Genomic DNA, 20,133 nt, shown 5'->3' with positions numbered 1-20,133 from the left:
CATTTTTATTATATATGCGTCGCAGCATGCGAGGAATAATAAAAATGACAGTTGCGTGTTGCTCACGGTGTCTTTAGCATAGCATAGCATAGTTACGGTGTACTTCGTAGATTGGACACTAGTGATACTCATGATTTTCTTTTGAAATCCTTATTCAGATTGCTATCAGAAATCAAGGTAGGTGTGGTCCTTGATTTCAATCTAGAATAAAAATCACAAAAGCATGAGGATTACTACTCCTGGCCACGCCCATCTTCACCGTAACTTGGGAGGGAAAGGAAATGCTGGTGTAGTACTTACTTAATGAGAGGGCCCCGACTCAGCGACACCCTCATAAGTACCACGGAGTAAGCATATGCGGTATTTCGAAAAATTTCGTTTTAGGGCATTCGAAACGAAATTCCGCGGAATTCCACGGAATTTGAGTATGGCGAAATCTGATATTTTGATTTCGTTTCGCATGGTAAAATTTAAAAAATTTCGACGAAAAAATCATGCTTTTAACGAAATTAAACGGAATTTTGCGGAATTTCGAAATGAATTTTCAATAATTCAAGTTGTCAAATCATAAAAAAATCATCTGCGCCGCTGAATAAATCATTCAAACTCTACTTAAAATTTTAAACATAAAAAATTTCTTCACTATATCTCAATACGTAATACAATTCTGTATCTTCAGAAACGCATTCAGGTTTCCACTTGAAAATTTCTTCAATGTTTTGGTTTGCAGTTAAAAAATCGGCTCTTTTTATTTTTACTGAGGTCTGTTGGAAATATTGAGTGATAAATATTTTTACGTTGTTTATGATGAGGGACATACTTTTGAAAATGGTAATTGCTCCAAAACTGATCTGTTACTTATGTCCGTTTGTAAAATTAAGCTAGATTCTCTCTATGGCATTTTGGGTAACAATATTTGGCTTTAAAAATATTAAACAAAATTAATTTTCTCGCGGATTTTTTTATTCGTTTTTGCATTATGTACATATATAATATAAAAAAAACTAGAAAATAAAAATTCCGCGAAAAAAAAATTTAAATTTCGTTTCGATCCGTAAAATTTCGAATCAAGTGGACCTCGATTTCGTTTCGTTTCGAAGTCTCGCAAATAAATCTGAATTTCGTTTCGTTTAGTTTCGAAACAACAATAGCTTTTCTAGTTTCGTTTCTTTTCTTTTCGTCAGGAAAAATTGTGTTATCGCATACCCTTACCACGGAGTTGGATATTGGGGAAAGTGTTCGTTAGGTCAGGATTTGCATGTAGCTGACAATGTGACCATGGTAGATCTTACACCGTAACACACCACGCAAAGGTGTCTACCCAGCGTTACGGGGTACAGTTGCGTGTTGCTCACGGTGTCTTTGTCCGAAAAGGCTTATTTAAAAAAAATAAGTATCTCTAGAACACCCACTACAGGCTTTTCTCTTTCACGTAGATGCATTTTTAAAATGTCCTAGCATGGGTCATTTTTCCATACATTTTGGGGGGATTAATTGGCATTTTGATATTTCTATGGAATTTGCACCAAAAATAGTGAAAAAAATAAAAATTGTTCTAGATCCCCCGATAGAACATTTTAGGTTACCCACGATATGAAAGAGGAGAACAAATACTTTCGCGTGGTGGGTGTTTTTGATTTTTGAAAAAAAATATTTCCCCATAGAGACACCGTGTGCTGGCTTAAATAAATATTTTCCTTGTGATAAGAATTGTACTAAACACGTCTTATGACAGTGAAAACATTCCTCTAAAAAAGAGCTAAAACATTTTCTTAAATATTTTTCGTTTTTTTGCCATTTTGATGGCAAAACACGGAAATATAAAAAATTTCGTGTATTTCAAATTTTTACGATTTTTCCAAAAAATATAAAAGCATAAATGTGTCTATGATTTGAAGTTTGCTTGATGAAACACACAAAACTAATCTAATTGTATCCAGTTTTTGAGTTGTGCCTGTATTGCAGCCTATCTAGGCAGACATGCGCACACCTCTCAGTAGGTAAGATATATCGACGTGCAAAAAATAAGCTAAATTAGAAATTCATTCTTGTTGATTCATTATGCATATCATCTTGTATCATCATCTTAGTTTAAGAACAAGCCTCCCGGAATCCAGAACTAAATGCACTCGCGTTTTCAAGGGCACTCCATTCGAAACGGAAGCCACGCACAACTGCCATTTTTATCATTCCACGCATGCTGTGACAGCTGTGCGTGGCTTCCGTTTTGAATGGATGCGCTTGAAAACGCGAGTGCATTTAGTTCTGGATTCCGGGAGGCTTTTCCTTAAGATAATGAGAATTTCAAAATAGCGTACACTTCATCTGCTTTTGCAAGTCAAATGCTGGGTAAGGCATATCGTTAATACTTCGCATCCCGAGCAACTCACATGTTATTCACGCATTATCTTTACTCATATAGGGGAACTGCTCTTGGACTTTATATCATGGCTCCGAACTTCATCCCATCAAAAGCAAAGCAATGGAAATTAATTTTGTGTTTTTTTTTCAACAGTGAACACGCATGTTGACAAAAAGAAGCGACGAAATTGGTGTCGTATTTTTTGTTTCGCGATGAGATGAATATATGTTCAGTGAAATGGAGATCGGAATAGTTCCCCTACGATCAAATTTACTCATATATGGGTTTCAGTAACCAAAACAATATCTAAATCGTGCAGCTAGAATGAGCAACCTTAGGTGGGAACTATGGACGTATGCTGAAAGGGAAGAGGGGGGGGTGCTCCTCTCTGGAGGTTCTACATGTTGGGAGCGGTTCACAACAGACTCTGTTCCCCATGTTAGGGGTAGTCCGAATATCAGCGAGGGATTCTAAGCAAAACTGGGCATCAGAGCGTCTGCACCAACCTGAGGACGCCACTGCATACGTGCAGCATCTCGAAGCAACTTTGCCGGAAGAGATTGAGCTTAATGGGACCCTTCTTGAGGGCTACTGGCAGCCATTAAGACGCAGCGGATAGCGAAGTCAGGTATGTGGGACAAGGGCGACGGAACGACAGGTTTAACGAACAGTGCAGACTTGGGCAGTTCAAATTTCAGGAATGTTCGAAAATTCTAACTCCCATATGTCTTTCAGCTTCTTTTTGATAATTAAAGGGTTCTGGTAAAATTTCAGGCAATTTGGAGGTGATTTAGGGATGGCGCAAAGGCAATTTATGTTTATATGGAAATTTATATTTAAAAAAATATGTTTTTGAAAGTCTTCTACAGCTGTCAAATCTTTATGAACTCAAATGAATCATTTGTTTGAGAAACTGCATAAGTCCATTTTATACAATTTCGAGAAAACAACAAAAAACTGTTTTCGAACAAATTGGCATCGAAACTTTTGATTTCTTCGATACAGATCAATAGTTTTTGGCAAAACTCAACACCCTGGGGCACTTCCAGTGCAAAAACTGTAAGCAGTACTCCATAATTGCTCTTCAAAGTGCGTGGACATATGTAGTTTCTCAAACAAACGAAAAAAATTTCATACATTCCTGAACAAAATTTTTTTTTCGTATTTTTTGTCAGAATACGTATTTTTGGAAGAGGATTCAGAATATATAAAAATCTCATTTTGGCCAAAAATGTTACATATGCAGTTTCTCAAACAAACGGTTCAAATGTACTACACCATCCTCCGATTTTGGAATCGGTTAACTTATTAGTTTTGAGTTTATTTGAACGGTTTTGTTGACAGAAATAAATGGTGCAATTAGCCTCAACTTAGAATTGACAAATTAATGAATTATCCGCAGGTTTCGATTATAACGATTGTAGGAGAACTTCAACAAATTTTAGGTTTTTTTTTTCATATAAATTCCCATATAAACATAAATGGGGAAGGGTCGTTTGGCCGAAACCCTTTCGGCCGAAAGCCATTTGGCCGAATGCTACTAGGCCGAATAAACCATTAGGCCGAAAGGGTCATAACTTATTCGCCCAAATATCCTATTCGGCCAAATGACCCTTCCAGCACAACGACTTTCAAATTACCCTTTCGGCCTAGTGGCTTTCGGCCAAATGGCATTCGGCCGAACGGTATTCGGTCAGACGGTCCTTCCCCAACATAAATTGCCTTTACACCACCCATAAATCACCTTCAAATTGTCTGAAATTCTGCCAGGACTCCTAAATCACCAAAAAGAAGCTGATAGACATACGGGAGTTGGAATTTTCGAGCAGTTTTGAAATGTGAACTGCCCTAATGCAGACTCTGGAGAAGAAGAACGCAGCGCGGACGGTTACACTGCAGCAACGGACCCGGCACAACATGGAGCGCCGCATGTACGGAAATGGAGACAGCAGACCATGGGCGTAGCCAGGATTTCGAGAAGGGGGGCAACTTTTTTGGTCTTCTAAATCGTAGTTTTATAGTAGTTTTATAAAAAAACATGAATATTAACACATGAAACCAAATCCAAACCAAATCGAAACAATAATGGATTTAAAAATGCGTGATTTATTTCTCATCAGATATTTTTAAATAAAGTGAGAAAAATATTAACGAACTTAGTATTCAGAGCCCAAGTAACATTTTAAGTTTTATTCCGCTCTAAAAATGGTTTTCAAGATCAATTTATAAGATCTAACAATAAAACCGAGTAATATACGGCAACCTTCTGATGACCACTATAAGAGTAAGATATTGCCAAGTGGCCCTCTCCAGATAACCACTATAAACCTATTATAAGAGCATTTAGAAACCCTTTTTAAACCACCCGCAAAAAAGGGAATTTGGCTGCGGCAGCTGTCAAAATGTTGCTTTTAAAAAAAGAGAAACAAATCTTTGCAGAAAAATAATAACAAAATGGATTGTTGATGAAAATTATGATGATGACAACAAAATAATATTTTATTTCAGGTTGTTTTTTCGATTCAGTACCATTGAAAAGAAGTGCGCTTCCGATTTCATGGTCAAATGTTGTGAAAAAAATAAGGTTGAACACCACGCGCCGGCCATATAACGTAGTTCAGGGAAATAAATCGAAAATATTGATTGCCACAACATCTAGGATGTCCACTAAATCGATTAGTATTTTTGCCCAAACTATTAATTTATAAAATTATTTATCGGAAAAAGTATGACAAGCGGTTAAAATTTCGATAAATCATGCATTTCAGTGATATATTTCACTGATTGCGAAATGCTTTTCCGTTTTCAATATGGCCATCATGGAATTTGATCAGAAAAAATTTGCTTTTATAAAACACCGTCATAAACTCTTCGCAATACAAACATTCTTATGGGGGTAATTCATTTGACCACATTATGACCAAAAATTGTAGCTTTATTCGAGCGTTGAAAATTGGATTTATTACGCTCTTCATCACTACCATAGAACTGTTCATATGGTCAATAGGCATTTGACGTTTGAAGCTTTTTTCAGCAGATTTATGGGAGGTTTATTGATAACAATAAGAGCACCAATAAAACTAAGCAATCAGCTTGGTGATTGCTGCCATAAGTCCACAATAAGAATTAGATAACTCCAAGAAGCATGGAAATTGTTACTTGGGAGAGAACATAAAATCGGCTATAACAATTATTATAAAAATCCTGCATTCTTCCATAAGTTCAAGAAAACTAGAACCATACATCTGAATTTCTAAACAAATCCTCTCTGAAATAATATTTATTATAAAATAGGCAGAAAAATCAATATGGAAGCTTTCTCCAGGAATTCCTTCGACAATTGCTCCTGGCATTCTATCCGAAATTCTATCAGGGATTCTTTAGGAATGCCTCCTGCAACTTCTTCAGCAGTGTTTTCAGGAATTCCACCATAAATTTTGCCGGGAATTGATCCGAAAATTCCACCATTATTTACTCCAAGAAAATCTTCACGAACTTCTTTATAAGTTCTGCGGAATTCCCTGTTTCCTGTTTCCTGTTTCCCATAATTTTTAAGAATTAGAATATTCCGTGGAAATTCCGCAGAATTGCCAGTGAACATTCCTGAGAATTTCACGAAAAATCTCCGAATTTCTTGTGTAAATTCCATAATTTTTTTCGGGAATGTTTCGAATAATTTCTTGTGAAAATTTCAAAGAATTTTTCCAGGAATTGCACCGGAAATTTTTACAGAAATTATACCGAAAATGAAATAAACAATGGAATTTTCTGAGGAATTCCTGGATTAATTTGCAATGAAATCCTGAAAGAATTCCGGTGGAAACTTCAAGATTGCCACTGGGAGATCCTCCAGGAGTTTCTCCGAAAATTCCTCCTGGAATTCTTCCAGCAGTTCCATCAAGAATTTCTTTAGGATTTCCTTCGAGAATTATTCCGGTAGTTCTATCGGCAGTTCCTCTGAAAATTCTTCCGGGAATACGGCAGAATTGGAATGTATTTAGGCTTCGTCAGGAATTTATATAGATTTTCCACCAGAAGCTCCTCCGAGAATTTCTCTGCGAGCTCCTCAGGGAATTCTCTGGGAGGTCCTCTGATGATGATGATGATCCAGCTGCAAACTCCAACAAAGGGTTCAGCTAGACGAGATTTGTCTATAAGATGAATTCTCTTGTTTCCGAGAATGCTTCTGGTAGTTTCCCCGGGATTCCTTTGAAAATTCTCCCGGGATTCTCGGGGATTCCACAAGCAATTCATCCGGGTGTTTATCCGGAAATTCCTCCGGGAGTTCCAGCAGAAGCTATTCCAGAAAATTATTCAGGCTTTTTTCAGGAAATCATTTAGGCTTTCTTCAGAAATCAAACTGGAAATTCCTCCCGAAGTTCTTCCGATAGTTTCTCTGGGAGCTCTTCCAGGAATTTTTCTAGGAGTTGAAATTCTGAAATTCCTCCGGGAGTTCTTACGGAAGATCTTATGGGAGCTCCTCCGGCAGTTCCTTCGAGAATTCCTCCGGGAGATCCACCAGCAGTTTCTACGAGAATCCATCCGGGAGTTTCACCGGCAGTTTCTCCAGGTGTTTCTCTGAAAAGGAACTCCCGGAGGAACTCCCAGAGCAATTTCCGGAGGAATTCCAGGGGGATTTTCTATAGGAATTTCCGAAGAAATTATCAGAGGAATTCTCGGAGGAACTGCCGGTGGAACTTCTTGAGGAATTTATTGAAGAACTACAGGAAGAATTTCCGGAGGAAATCCTGGAGGAACTCTCGTAAGAATTCTAGGATGAACTCCCAAAGGAACAACCCAATTCTTAAAAGAACCTCCCGGAGGAATTCCCGTAAGAACTCCCAGAGAAATTCTCCGAGGAATTTCTGGAGGAAGTTGTAGATAAATGCCTAAAGAAATGTTAAATGAACTCCTGGAAGAAAGCCTGATTGAATTGCCGAAGGAACTACTGGTGGAACTTCAGCGGAACATCCGGTGGCATACCCTAGAGGAAGAGAAAAAATATTTCTGAAGGAACTTCCGAAATCCCATTTCCTGTGAAATTCCTGACAAACATCGTCCAGGAATTCCCTGTGAAGTTCCTGGAGGTATTACCGGAGAATTTCTTGGAAAAAATCCTGGAAGAACTCCCGGAGGAACTCCCACAAGCACTTCCGGAGGAATTCCCACATGGAAGGCCGGAAATAATGCTTAGAAAAGTTCCTAAAGGAATTTCCGAAAAATATCTGAAGGAATTTCCAGAAAAATACCAGGAGGAATTGATGCAGAAATTCCCAGATGAAATCCTGAAAGTATTCCCAGATGAATTGCTGAAGAAAATCCTTGCGGATTGTTCCGAAGAAATTTCTGGAAGAACTCTTGGCAGATATCCGAATAAATTCCGAGTGAAGTCCGAAAGGAATTCGTACACTTCCGCGGAAAATCTCCCGGAGAAATTCCTGAAGGAATTCCTGGAGAAGTACCTGAAGAAACTCCCGAAAAAATACCTGCAAGAATTTCTGGGGAAATACTTGGACGAATTCCAGGAGACATTCATGAAGATATTTCTAGAGGATTTCTTGAAGGATATTCTGAAGTAATTGCGAAAAGAATTCCAGATTGGAATGCTAGATAATTGGATCCTGGATGCCCTAATAAGTTTTGGGAATCTTTTGAATTTCAACCACCTATTTCTGTATTTGATCGTAAAGTGCACATGTTTGAGGGAATTCATTGTAGTACCCGTTCAATCTTTCCACAATTTAGGGGGCGACGGTCCTCCCCTGCCCCCCTCTGGCTACACCCTTGCAGCAGACCCGCCAGCAGCATCAGGAGAAGAAATTCCGCGTAAAAGAAGTGGAGTGCGAAGAGATGGAACAGCTGTACTGTTATCAAGAAACATGAAAGTTCTATCAGAAACTCAACGCATATTGACTGTCGAACGATTGGTGATTGAAAGGTGGAGGCAGCACTTCGAGGAACACCTAAATGGCGCTGAGAGTTCAGGCAGTGAAGCCAGAGACAGCGGCGAAGACGACTACGTAAGTTCAGCGGACGGTGGAAACTAACCAGCCCCCACCTTGAGAGATGTTGAGGATTTCATTCAACAGTTGAAGAACTAAAAAGCATCTGGTAAAGATGGAAACTGAACTTATCAATGTGTGCCCGGAAAAGCTGACCAAGCTGCACAGATTGAGAGTTAGAGATTGGGTAATAGAACAGGTACTGGAGAAGTGCAAGTGGAAGGAAGAAGTCATATGCCCCATCTTTAAGAAAGGCGACAAACTGGAGTGTGAGCACTTTCGAGCGATTACCATCCTAAACGCTGCCTGCTAAAGGTTGATTGTAATGTCGTAAAATCCGAAGGCGCTTCATCTGCGGAAGTCGGGCATACTACGAGCTCCAGAAGGAACTTCGGTAAAAAAAATCATACCCACTGAAATTGTATCACGTACAGAACGCTCACAAGACCGGTGTACCATGCTCGAGGAGGACTTGCAAGAGGTCGTGGTATTCGAAAGACGCGTGCTTAGCATCATATTTGGTGGTGTGGAAAAGAATGGTGCGTGACGACGAAGGATGAACCATGAGCTCGTCTAACTCTACGGCGAACCCAGTATTAGTTAGAGCTGGAAACGTACGATGGGTAGGGGAAATTGCAAGAAAGCTGGACAGAAAATCCGCAAATATGTTTTTCCTTTCCGATCCGACTCGGCAGGTAGAAGAAGTAGAGCACAGTAAGCGAGGTGGGCAGACCAGGTACAGAACGACTTGGTGAGCAAGGGATGCAATCGAGGATGGAGTGGTTTGATTCAGCGTTATCTGTTCTGATGTAAGCTAAATAAATCAAATAAAAAGAAATCATCTGCTTCGGCTGTCAATTTTTTCCTGTTTTTTGGAATCGATGAAATCAAAAAATAAAAAGTTCAAAAAGTTCATAATGATTGCTGTATCTTGGTGTTCTAAGCTTTTTGGGACGCAACACAATTTTCATTTGTTTATTTCTATTGAATATGCGACTGAAATGGTGATTCGCCAAAGGCACTGAAATTTCACGCTACGGCACTGATCGTCAGCAAAATTCATACTAAAGCAGATCTAGAAATATTTAAGTAGCTCCAACAATAAATAATTTCAAATAATACATGAACATTATGTGAAAAAAATCGAAATAAAGAAAAACCAAATTCTTCATTTGTTGAGCTTAACAAGAAACTCGCCAAAATAGTCGAACTGCTTTGATAAGGCTATAACACTCCATCAGTGGATGTCCCCGTAAAAACTGCTAAAATCGTTTCCTGCTTACTAGTAAGCAATGCTGCAGAAAATTATAGTATGTCAATTAGATAAATTTGTATGACCGAGACTACCTAGTCAGTAAAGGCACAATTTCCATAAGCGGAAGAAGAAGGGTTCGATACCTGGTCATGTAGATAGAACAAAGGAGGAAATGGGAAAGAAAAACACGATAAATATATGCTTTGGCATTGAAGGCTCAAGAACTCAAAATTATTAACTGTGGAGGTACATTTAGAATTTTGGTAGTCGACAATAGGCTAATATGTAATAAATAATAACCTTGTAGACATATGCATATTAGTTTGAGTTCACATATCGTTACATAAATTACATAAATCAATCTCAACTAATGATAATACCTAACTAAAATATTATCACCAGTGAATAGCTGATACCGGCACAGTAACCAAAATTCACTCAAATAGAAAAGTAAAACATATTGCTGAATTCAAACTGTTTTCTAAATCGTCCTTTCGTATCTAAGCTCACTTTGAATTATAGATGATAATCAACTCACAAAGAGATTGGTAGGTGTAATTTATAATTTCAGGAAATACATAACATTTTCTCTCAACAAATCTTTTTGAAGTGTCCGCTTGATTTATATGCCTTTAGGCCTTAACACAGCTATAATTCATCTACACTGGTATTACTAAATCTAATACTAACCACTTTCTCCATGATGAATAGGTACTTAGGCGAAGATTTTTACAAAAATATAAATAAAAAGAACAAGCAATCAAATAAATCACAACTCTTAATCACTTTTCACTCGAGGCACTTCTTTCTCCTCCACTTGGGGCACGCTTGTGGGCCGCAGGCGAGAAATCAATTAATCGTCAAGCCAGAAACGTTTCGGCCTTTTGTGTCACCGAACTGAATCTCGTTCCCCTCTGTCGCCGGACCAGCGCCAGTCAGTTGCCCACCACCTTCACCAGCAGCACCCGACCCGTTGTCGCCGTCGTCGTTCGACTCGATTTTGCAATTTACAATTGATTGCTAAAAGTGATTTTCCTCGATTTGCGACGCGCGCGCGGTGCCAGGCCAGCTTCGTGCTGCGCCTCGTCCTGTCCGCGATCAATTGTGATGCTGTCTATTTTAATTTGAGTCCGTTTCGCTGCTGAATCACTTCACCAAACTAACCCAACCGATCGCAACCGCTCGCCATGCAAAACGACCACTTCGATAAAGCACAGGAAAATCGTTGCGCTTCGCCAAAAAAATCGAAATGGTAATCCAACAGTAGTTTTCCACACTCGTTCTCGACCACTGGCAGTTACAGGGCTGGTAGGGAGCCAATTTCAAGCATTCTTTGCTTGCCAGTAATGTTTTAGGATGATTGAACGCGAACTAACCTGCCGAAAACTATGCCTAGTTGTACCTGATTTTATAGACCAACACAAATATTGTAAAACAATCAAGCTCATGTTTCATATACATATCAAAGCATCGTCTAAAACCATCCATAAACATTACTCGTGCACACTCAGCTGACTATTTAAAAAACTTACAGAATTCTATTTTTTTATTTTTATTGTATTTGTATTTAAACCTTAGTTAACAAAACTCTACATTTTTAACATTTTTTTGATTTTTATTCTCACTTGTCGATAATTTTGTCGTCAATATGATATTATGAATTAGATCTTGCCTAGCCTTGATCTTAGATTAGATGTCAAGTCGATTTCAATCTCCTGTAAATAAATTCTACTTGTCTGATGTAACTAACTAAATGGAATAGAATCTCTCGGTGGACACATCACGTTTATAACATTTTAAAATGTCGAATTTAAAGGTTCAAATTAATATCTTTCAGTCACTATAGTCACCATTATGTCACCACGAACTCGCTACCAGCCCTGAGCGTAAAATGACTAGAAAACTCCAATCAAAAGCATCGAGTCCTAGACTTTAACGACAACCTCAGCTAACCGTCCAATGCCAGCAACGCGTGGCAGCAGTTGGCGCATCCCGACCTGGGGTGCAACAACAATAACAAACCCCTTTCGCAAACAATGCACTGCCACAAGAGGAGGATCTTCTCGAATGCTGCCAAATCGGTTCCGAGAGCTGCAGCGAAGCTGCCGAAGCGCGCGCACGATCCTGCGAGATTATCCGCGTGCAGGGCCCAAATCGCGACACACACCACTGTCTCCGGGGACGACGGACGCCGACTGCCCTGGCGCGCGCGATTATCTGTTTCGAGCAGTGATCCCGGAATGGCATGGCGACCGGCGCGCAATTCGGGATCGTTGGCGCTCGCTGGCCCCCGTGTAGATATGGGGGAAATAAATTTACAGACTTCTCTCTGGAGCAGCGCAGAGTCGAATTTGGAATGGAATTATGAGTCCATGGTGTCTGTTGGGTAGTTTTACATTATTATTTATGATTCAAATTTGTTGGTGGCCGAAAAGTTTTACCGATTTGATTAAAACTCCTAACAAATTAATTGAAATGTATCCATTTGTTACAGTACAATGAACTGATATTTAATATTATAAAAAAAAGATTGTTGAAATAAATGCAATTTCGCACAGGTTGTTATGAGATTAATTCAACAACAAAAAAACTCGTTAAAGAGATAGCATCTGGTGCATAAATGAAGTAAGACCAATACGCGAGGAGAAGTGGATGAACGCTGTCATCAGAGGAAAAGTAGAATCACTGAAATTTAACACGGCAAGGTATAGCCAATGGAATTGAAAATAATTTTAAAAATTACAAACAGAGATTTTTTTGAAAATGATTTATTAGGTGGGATTAGAAATTCAATTAAGATTTAAAGCAGTACCATCTCCGGAATCATTTCAAGAAAAAACTTCATTGTCATTAACAATCAAATTAATTTATGTATAATGTATATAATAAAAATTCTAACCTCATGCAATAAATTATTTATAAATAAATTTTATTTTGAAATTTTGAAAATTATTTTAAAAGCTGCATTCCATACCTCGCTGTGAAATTTTTTTCATGATTCTACTTTTTCTTTTGATGACAGAATTCATTCTTCTCTTAGCGTATAATCTGGAAAGTAAAAAGAAGGAGATTTTGAAAACGTCGTAAGTCCAAATGAGAGACTCTCTTTCATTACGCTCTCTTTTGCTAATATCTAGGCTAGTTTAAAATTTGTTGCAATATTTTAACCTCAGCACACTAGACAAAGCTATTTTCTTCAGATCGGTACTGGAAAATCCAATGTAAATGTTAGTATGGCTTTGTAATAATCGAAGGAGAAAGTTAACAAAGAGAGCCTCTCTTTTGGACTTACGACGTTTTCAAAAATCACGCGAGAATTATTTCGAATTTCAGGAGCGCAAACTTAGTTGCTATCATTTAATCATAGATCACTAATTAACGGTTACGCAGTCTCATCTGATTTAAACAAGTTTCTTTATTCGCCCAACTCTTCGACACGGGATTAAAGTCTTCTTCAGGGAAGGAATTATTGTTCGAGGATCGTAGTATGCTGAGCTCATAGCGAGCGTGTGCCGCGCAAAACGCACTAGCCCAATTCCATCCCATCTAACGCCTGTTTACCCAAGAGGTAAGGCTCTCATAAGGTGTTTGTTTGCCATATGATCATCGTATGGAACAGAACAATGAATTATTGGCAGTGGCTGATTTTCTACCCACCGCTGCCACATCCAGGCGCTATCGTATATGCGCAAATAACCAGCATGAGTTGACCGCCAGAAATTTTGTATGGCGAAAGACATCTAACGCGGGTTTTCTCAAAATTAAGAACTTTTCATGAAAAACTATTTGGTACCGGTTATGAAAGATGGTGTCCGCTACTACGCCTACCAAATATTTTTTCGATTAAGGTTCTTAATTTTGAGAAATCGAACCTTAAATTCCTTTCGCCATACTGCTTTCGGAAAGTTAATTCCTAGTGTGCCGCTGTAAGCACGATCAAAGCAGGCGATTCATTGGCCAAGACCACAGCGACGGAAAGCGAGTAGCGATTGGAGCTCGGTTTGTGAAGCTGCAAATCTCTTAATTTCATCTGGAGCACGCGCATACTCGCCATTGTGCTTATAAACCGCGGATTCAGAATTTTAACGCTGCAGGAGGTTTGTTGGAAGGGATCAATGGTGCAAACGTTCAGAGGTAATCGTATCATCTACCGGAGTTGCGGCAACACAAACGAGCTGGGAAAATTTTCTTAGTGATGGACAATATGTATAGGAGTTTAGTACAACTTTTGAAAAGTTCAGCACCCATCAGCTGACGAACGACAACGGTCTACGACTAACTGTTCCACCACCTACAATAATATGGCCATTTGCGGCACCTGCTTCCGTATCACCTGGTGATTACCACTGAAGATAGAATCACAAATCGACCACGATCTGATTGATGGACGACACTTTTCCAACATTATCAACGTCCCCGAGCAGCACAAGTCAAGCAAAAAATAGTTGCAGCAACTTGTTTGTGACTAAATCTGATGACATACGAGTTGCAGTAACCAATGTGTAACATGTGTGCTACTAGGGTCAGAACCTATCGTGGCGCTAACATCGACTCTAACCTAGGACGTGGTGAGGATTGGTAGTGAGCTCTGTTAAATCTATACAAAAAGTTGTACGTGTCCGCAAGCAGGCCCTGTTAAAGCGACCGTGATCCTGATTATGACATTCTGGCCGCGTGTTAACGGACCTTGTCTTGGATATCGTAATATTGTGAAATCAAGGGCTGGCAGTCTGACATTCTACTCTCTTAGTAACTAGAGCCGGGTGACACTGACGTGAAACAGCGAGTGTTCTAATGGTTATGCTGTCTTCCGTCCCCTAGAACCGTGGTGGGCTTTGAAGCACGCTGTCCAATCCTGCCACTGACCCTAGTAGCCCAATTCAGATTTTGTTGCAGCAACTTCAATGTAACTGGATTTAGTTGCATATGAGTCACAGTGGCTGGTATATGACAAGTGTGCTACTCGGAAAGCTTTGCCTACTGAGTGGGAGTAGGCTCAGATGCCCTTTCCTGACTTGCGCTGATCTGGCTATGAACACGTGAGTGTCAACTTGCATGGTCTCCCTGCATGCCGTAAGGCATGCAAAGATAACCATGAGATCATTAAAGGCGACTACTCCAGTAGGATTCGACGGCAGCCACAAGGGGGCCCAATTTCAATGCAAAAAACAATTCTTTTGACGACGCGTTAGGCATGGAGGTGGTAAACCCTTTTGCTAAGGGGGTTTGGCGAGGTCTTCTCCTAGGGAGGCAGAGAGCGGAGTGACGGAGGCTGCAGCTAGCAGCACCGGAGTCTTACAAGCAGTGACGGGGTATAGCTCTATCAACACGCTCGGCGGGCTATTACCCGGGATGCGGATGGTCGCCGAGCAACTCGATGAGTACGCGAACGCAAGGTAGAACATCTGTAAGGAACTGAAACAGAACCTTCGGATGCTCCGCCAGGCTATTTGAGTCGCAAGACAAGAACAAGATGCATTTATCAGGCGGGTGGTGGGAAGAGAGAAAGCCGTCAAAGGTGCCCAAACCAATGTCTTCTCCTTCCTTGGAGGAGCGACCATGGCCCAAGAGGCGATTGATTTCGCCCTGACGGCTAATGGAGAAAAGACTGCGCCTAACCCGAAACGGCTCAGGCAGCAATCCAGCGAAGGCGCTCAGTGCAAAGCCAAACGACGTGTGACCCTAAAGACCGAAGGACGTCTGGACGGAGCAGAGGAGCTCGAAGGGCGTCGACCCGAGAAGCTGCATTCTCGGCCCAAAAAAGCGAAAGACACCAACCAGGAACAAGTCGCCGGGCTGCAAGAGGGAACCCGCCGGCCTGTGCCATCGGCATAAGAGACCGAAAATCCCTGGTAGCTGGTCAGTAGGGCAAAGCGGAAGTAGAACGCATCTCGACCCGCAACTAAAGATAAGGACAGAGGCGAAGCCTTTTTGGTGAAAACTGATAAGAAAAAGTACGTTGAAGTCTTTTAATCGATACGGGCGGCCGAAAAGCTTTCGGCGCTGGGTCAGGAGTCAGGACGTGCGAAGTGTCAGACGCACTAAGACCAGTGAATTGATCTTGGTTCTGAAACGCGGAGCGCAGGCTATTGGGACTGACTAATGGAAGCTGACCCAAGAGGCCTTGGGTGACGACGCCGAGGTGAGGTCGTGGGGGGCGGAAATGACCCTCTAGTGGAAGTAACTGGACGAGGTCTTGAACGCGGACGACGTCGTCTCTGCCATCAGAGACCAGTGTGGTACAGAGGTCGAGAAGACCTTTGTACGCCTAAGAGGGGGTCCCTTTGGCACGCAGGTAGCCTACCTTAGGTTTCCGGTTTCGGAAGCCAAAAAGGTAATAGAGCGAGGGAAGTTTAAGATTGGCTGTTCAGTATGCCCAGTGAGCAAACTCCAGCCGCCTTCAGTGGACAGGTGCTATCGGTGCTTAGAGTTGGAGCACAAGTCCTACAAATGTAGGCCCAGACTGTAGCAACCTGTGTCGTCGTTGTGGTGAGGAAGGGTACAAGGCGCAGGAATGTGATAAGGCACCAAAGTGCCTCATTTGCGCCAGCAAAAACCAAGCTATCGTCCGACCATAGCAGGAGATTTTAACGCTTGGGCAGTGGAGTGGGGCAGCCGCTGCACCAATCGAAAGGGTCAAGCGTTACTAGAGCTAGCGAAGCTCGACGCAGTGCTAGTCTATGCTAGCATGTTCTAAAGGAACGGAGTCAAGTCATGGATTGACGTAACGTTTGTCAGTCCTGGTCTGGCACCAGATTTGGACTGGAGGGTGGATGAGGATTACACCCATAGTGATCATCTAGCAATTCGCTTTAAGATCAGTTAAGGCGTCCACCATCCGAGGCCAAGAGATCCCTGTCAGGTCCGTGAGTGGAGGACCAATCACTTCAACAGCGAAGTTTTCACCCCGGCCTTGGGACTGGAAGCCAACATTGAACGTCTAAGTGCCGATATTGCGGCCCTTAGATCAACCAGCCCCAAAACTGGACGAAGTATGCAACGTGCCCGCACCGAGGATGAAAGAGCGGATCGCCGTGAATCGTTACTTTATATTACGATTTATGTGAAAAACTTAAGATCTTTTTAAAAGGAAAGTTTGGAAAATTAGAAGTAATGGATAAAATAAAATCTTCTCCCGAAATCATCCATTGTGACTAGACATGACAAGATTTGATAGTTTGTTCTACTTTCAAAATCTCAGAGCGCAGGAGCCTGTAAGAACTCATGATCACGTGGGATTTCCTTAACAAAAGTATACGTAAGACAAGAGCGCCGTACACATATTACGTAAGCATTTTTGGGTAGGGCGGGGTTGTCGTTTTCTTACGCACCATATATATAAAAAAAATCATTTGTATGAAACAAATCTTAAGGGTAGAGGAAGTCGAAAACCCCCCAAAAAATGCTTACGTAATAAGTGTACGACCCCTAGACAATTTTCGGCTGATGTCGCACCATTGCATTGTGACAAATGAAAAGTAGAAGGAAAAATGAAAACATTTTGTGCGTTGCTGTGCTTATCAAAACTGATTGGCAAGACCGAAAGGACACCCTTCAGTAAAACCAATATATCTAAGCGGGCGGAGGGTGGCGGAACCTAAATTCTACAGGAATTTCATTGATAAGTACCGATGGGTACCTTTTTGAATTTTACAATTAATACAGCAAGACTATCGACTATCTATACAATAATAATTCTATACATAATAAAGCGATTAAAAATAATTTACGAACGTATAATCGTGGCTTTATTAGTTTCAGGACTACACTTTGTAATGGTGCCAAATATAATAGGTTTGGCCGATGTATACGTTGTGGCCAACATATTGAAGAAGTAAGATAAATGTTACAAGATTTAACAGAATAAAAAATCGACATTATGCTCTACTTGTATTGACTGTAAAGCTAAGATCCATCCGATTAATGTAACTCAAAACTGTGTTTAACATCATCCTCAAGAATTCTACTAACAACCCGTTACTCAAGTTATTAATTTGGATCACTTTAAAAAAGTGGTTTTTGACCGCCTTTTTGAAGATTGGTCCTTCTGTGCGCCGGGTGATCCATCGGCGTATAGAGCAATCTGTCTTATAGACACGACGGGCAAGTTGCTAGAGAGGATCATCCTCAACAGGCTGACTCCGTACTCATAGGGTACGAACGGCCTGTCAAGCAATCAGTTCGGTTTTCGCAAGGGTAAGTCCATGTTGGACGCTATTAACTCGGTGGTAAAGACCATCGAGATAGCGATCCAACAGAAAAGGTGAGGTATTCGATACTGTGCGTTAGTGATACATGATGTGAAGAACGCATTCAACAGTGCAAGCTGGGATGCCATCGCGCTCTCGTTACACCGGCTTAGCCTACCGGTGGGTCTGTACCGGATTTTGGAAAGCTATTTCCAGAACCGTGTACTATTATACGAGACCGATGTCGGTCAGAAAAGCGTTCCTATTATCAAAGGAGTTCCGCAAGGTTCAATACTGGGCCCTGGCCTGGTATAATGAAACCTTATGTATGACGAGGTTCTGAAGCTAAAGTTCCCTCCTGGTGTTAAGATCGTCGGTTTCTCCGATGACGTAAACTTGGAGATCTACGGGGAGTCAATTCCCGAGGTAGAACTGACCAAAGCACACGCGATCAGCACGGTGGAGGATTGGATGAGCGCTAGAGGCCTGGAGCTTGGATCCTCAACAACCGCAAGTCGGTTCAACATGCAGTGATTCACGTGGGTAAAGTCGCGATCGCATCAAAGCGGAGTTTGAAGCTCCTTGGGGTCGTAATACACGAAAAGCTTCGACTGCTGTTGCGCCATTATCGAGGATGATGTCCAACTGTTCCAAGATGTGTGCCAGTAGACGTAGGCTAACCTCCAAAGGTTTGGACACGCGGAGGGCCACATCTGCCCTGACTGCTCAAGTGCTGATGAAACTACAGAGCACATACTGTTCGTATGTCTTCGTTTTGACGTCGAAAGAAGAGCTTTGCTAGACGTTTGCGGTCGGGACACACCCCGGATACCCTTATCCAGAGGATGTGCCAAGCGGTGGAGAAGACGAGCGCAGTTTAGACTTCAACCATTCAAATTGCCTGCAGCTTGCAGAGAATCTGGCGCACCGAGTAGCAGCAGACCTGCGCTTACAACTGTCCGTCAGCAACAATGGTTCGTACACTTATTACGTAAGCAATTCTTCAGGGTTTTTCGACCCCCCTCCCCCATGTAAAATATTTTTTTTATTTACCTTTACGCAGTTTGGTAGAAATGGATTTCTTCGTTGCCCAACGTTTCGAAACAGGGATAGAGTCTGCCTCAGGTGGGTAAATAATTATGAATAAAACCGTTTCTACTAATAAAGACTGCGCAGCCGTAAAGTTAAATATAAAAGTTACAGTCGATATTGCATATTTTTTTTGTATGGTGCGTAAGAAACGAAGGACGTCCCCCCTTCCTTTATATGTTACTAGCCCTGTACGGTACCGATGGCCACCTCGGTACGACTGAATCAGAGAATCAGTTGTCGGAAGATTGTGAGCTCGTTGGGGCCCCTCTTGAGGACTACTGAAATACAGTTACAGCAGTCATTAACGACGCAGCGGAAAGCAATGTCGGGCTACGAAATGGTGAGTTGACATCCGGGAAGTAGTGCCGGGCATACGTTGGGGAAAGTTCGAGCAGATTTAGGACGAAACTAGTGCCTCCATCGCCTCCTGAAGTTTACTGAGAGTGAGGCCTGCTATGTATGGATGTCGTGAATGTCAAAAGTGTGGCCGAGGGAATAAAAGATGCTTATCGCGACCGGGAAGCAATGGGTGTATATACCTTCCAATGGCTGCTACAGAAATGACAGAGTCGAGGCGAGTATCTTCAAGACTGACGGTAAAAGCAACGCCGATGCCCTGAAGGCCATGAAAAGCTCTCTGGTCTGAGTGAGGATGTCAACCACATCCTTAGCACGCAGAAAGTCTTAATGATTCTCTTCATGAAGCGGAATACTACGCGGAAGAGTGGTTGAAGGTTCTGGGTGATGGGGTTCTGCGGAAAGGCATTTGCTTAGTATAGGTAGTCTAGTGCAGGGATCTTCACGAAACAACAGAAGCCTAGTGGTCGTACTAAAAGATTACTGTCGCGTAGAAAATCAGGATACCTCAATTCGGTTAAGGAAAGGATTTGTGAGTGGAACCATAGGTTGCTTAATTCAAAAATTTCAAAATGGGTTAGTCAGTATGCTATTTATTTACTTTTTCATCCGGAGTGGTCTGTGCAGTACATAACAGTGGTCTCCATTCAGCTCGGTCCATGGATGTACATCGCCAGCCACGTTGTCTGCAAACCGTCTTTCACCTGATCGATTCACCTTGCTCGCTATACATCTTGCCTTATAGTGCCCGTCGGAAGAACTATTAAGCTATTAAAAACCTTTCCACCGGGTTACTATCCGTCATTCTGGCTACGTGCCCGACCCACCGCAGTCTTCCGATTTAGCGGTGTGAACGCTGAATAGTTGGCCCAACAG

At 41.5% G+C, this 20,133-nt stretch overlaps 1 protein-coding gene across 11 annotated transcripts in view; it reads right to left on the bottom strand.

The window, feature by feature from the left end:
- The window catches only part of LOC134210860 (troponin C, isoallergen Bla g 6.0101-like), a 109,152-nt gene extending 98,333 nt beyond the window's left edge, over window positions 1-10,819 (bottom strand). For 7 of the 11 annotated variants that reach the window (XM_062687226.1, XM_062687234.1, XM_062687227.1 and 4 more), the window contains exon 1: window positions 10,310-10,803. In XM_062687226.1, coding sequence (XP_062543210.1) covers window positions 10,310-10,321 — 12 coding nt within the window. In that variant the 5' untranslated portion in view covers window positions 10,322-10,803. Of the gene's footprint in view, window positions 1-10,309 lie in introns of all 11 variants that reach the window. The other 4 variants (XM_062687229.1, XM_062687228.1, XM_062687223.1 and 1 more) reach the window with 3 other exon arrangements.
- Window positions 10,820-20,133: the final 9,314 nt, after the last annotated feature.

Source organism: Armigeres subalbatus, chromosome 2 (genome assembly GCF_024139115.2).
Source record: "Armigeres subalbatus isolate Guangzhou_Male chromosome 2, GZ_Asu_2, whole genome shotgun sequence".
NCBI classification, from domain to species: domain Eukaryota; kingdom Metazoa; phylum Arthropoda; class Insecta; order Diptera; family Culicidae; genus Armigeres; species Armigeres subalbatus.
This window is presented reverse-complemented; position numbering and strand designations above follow the sequence as displayed.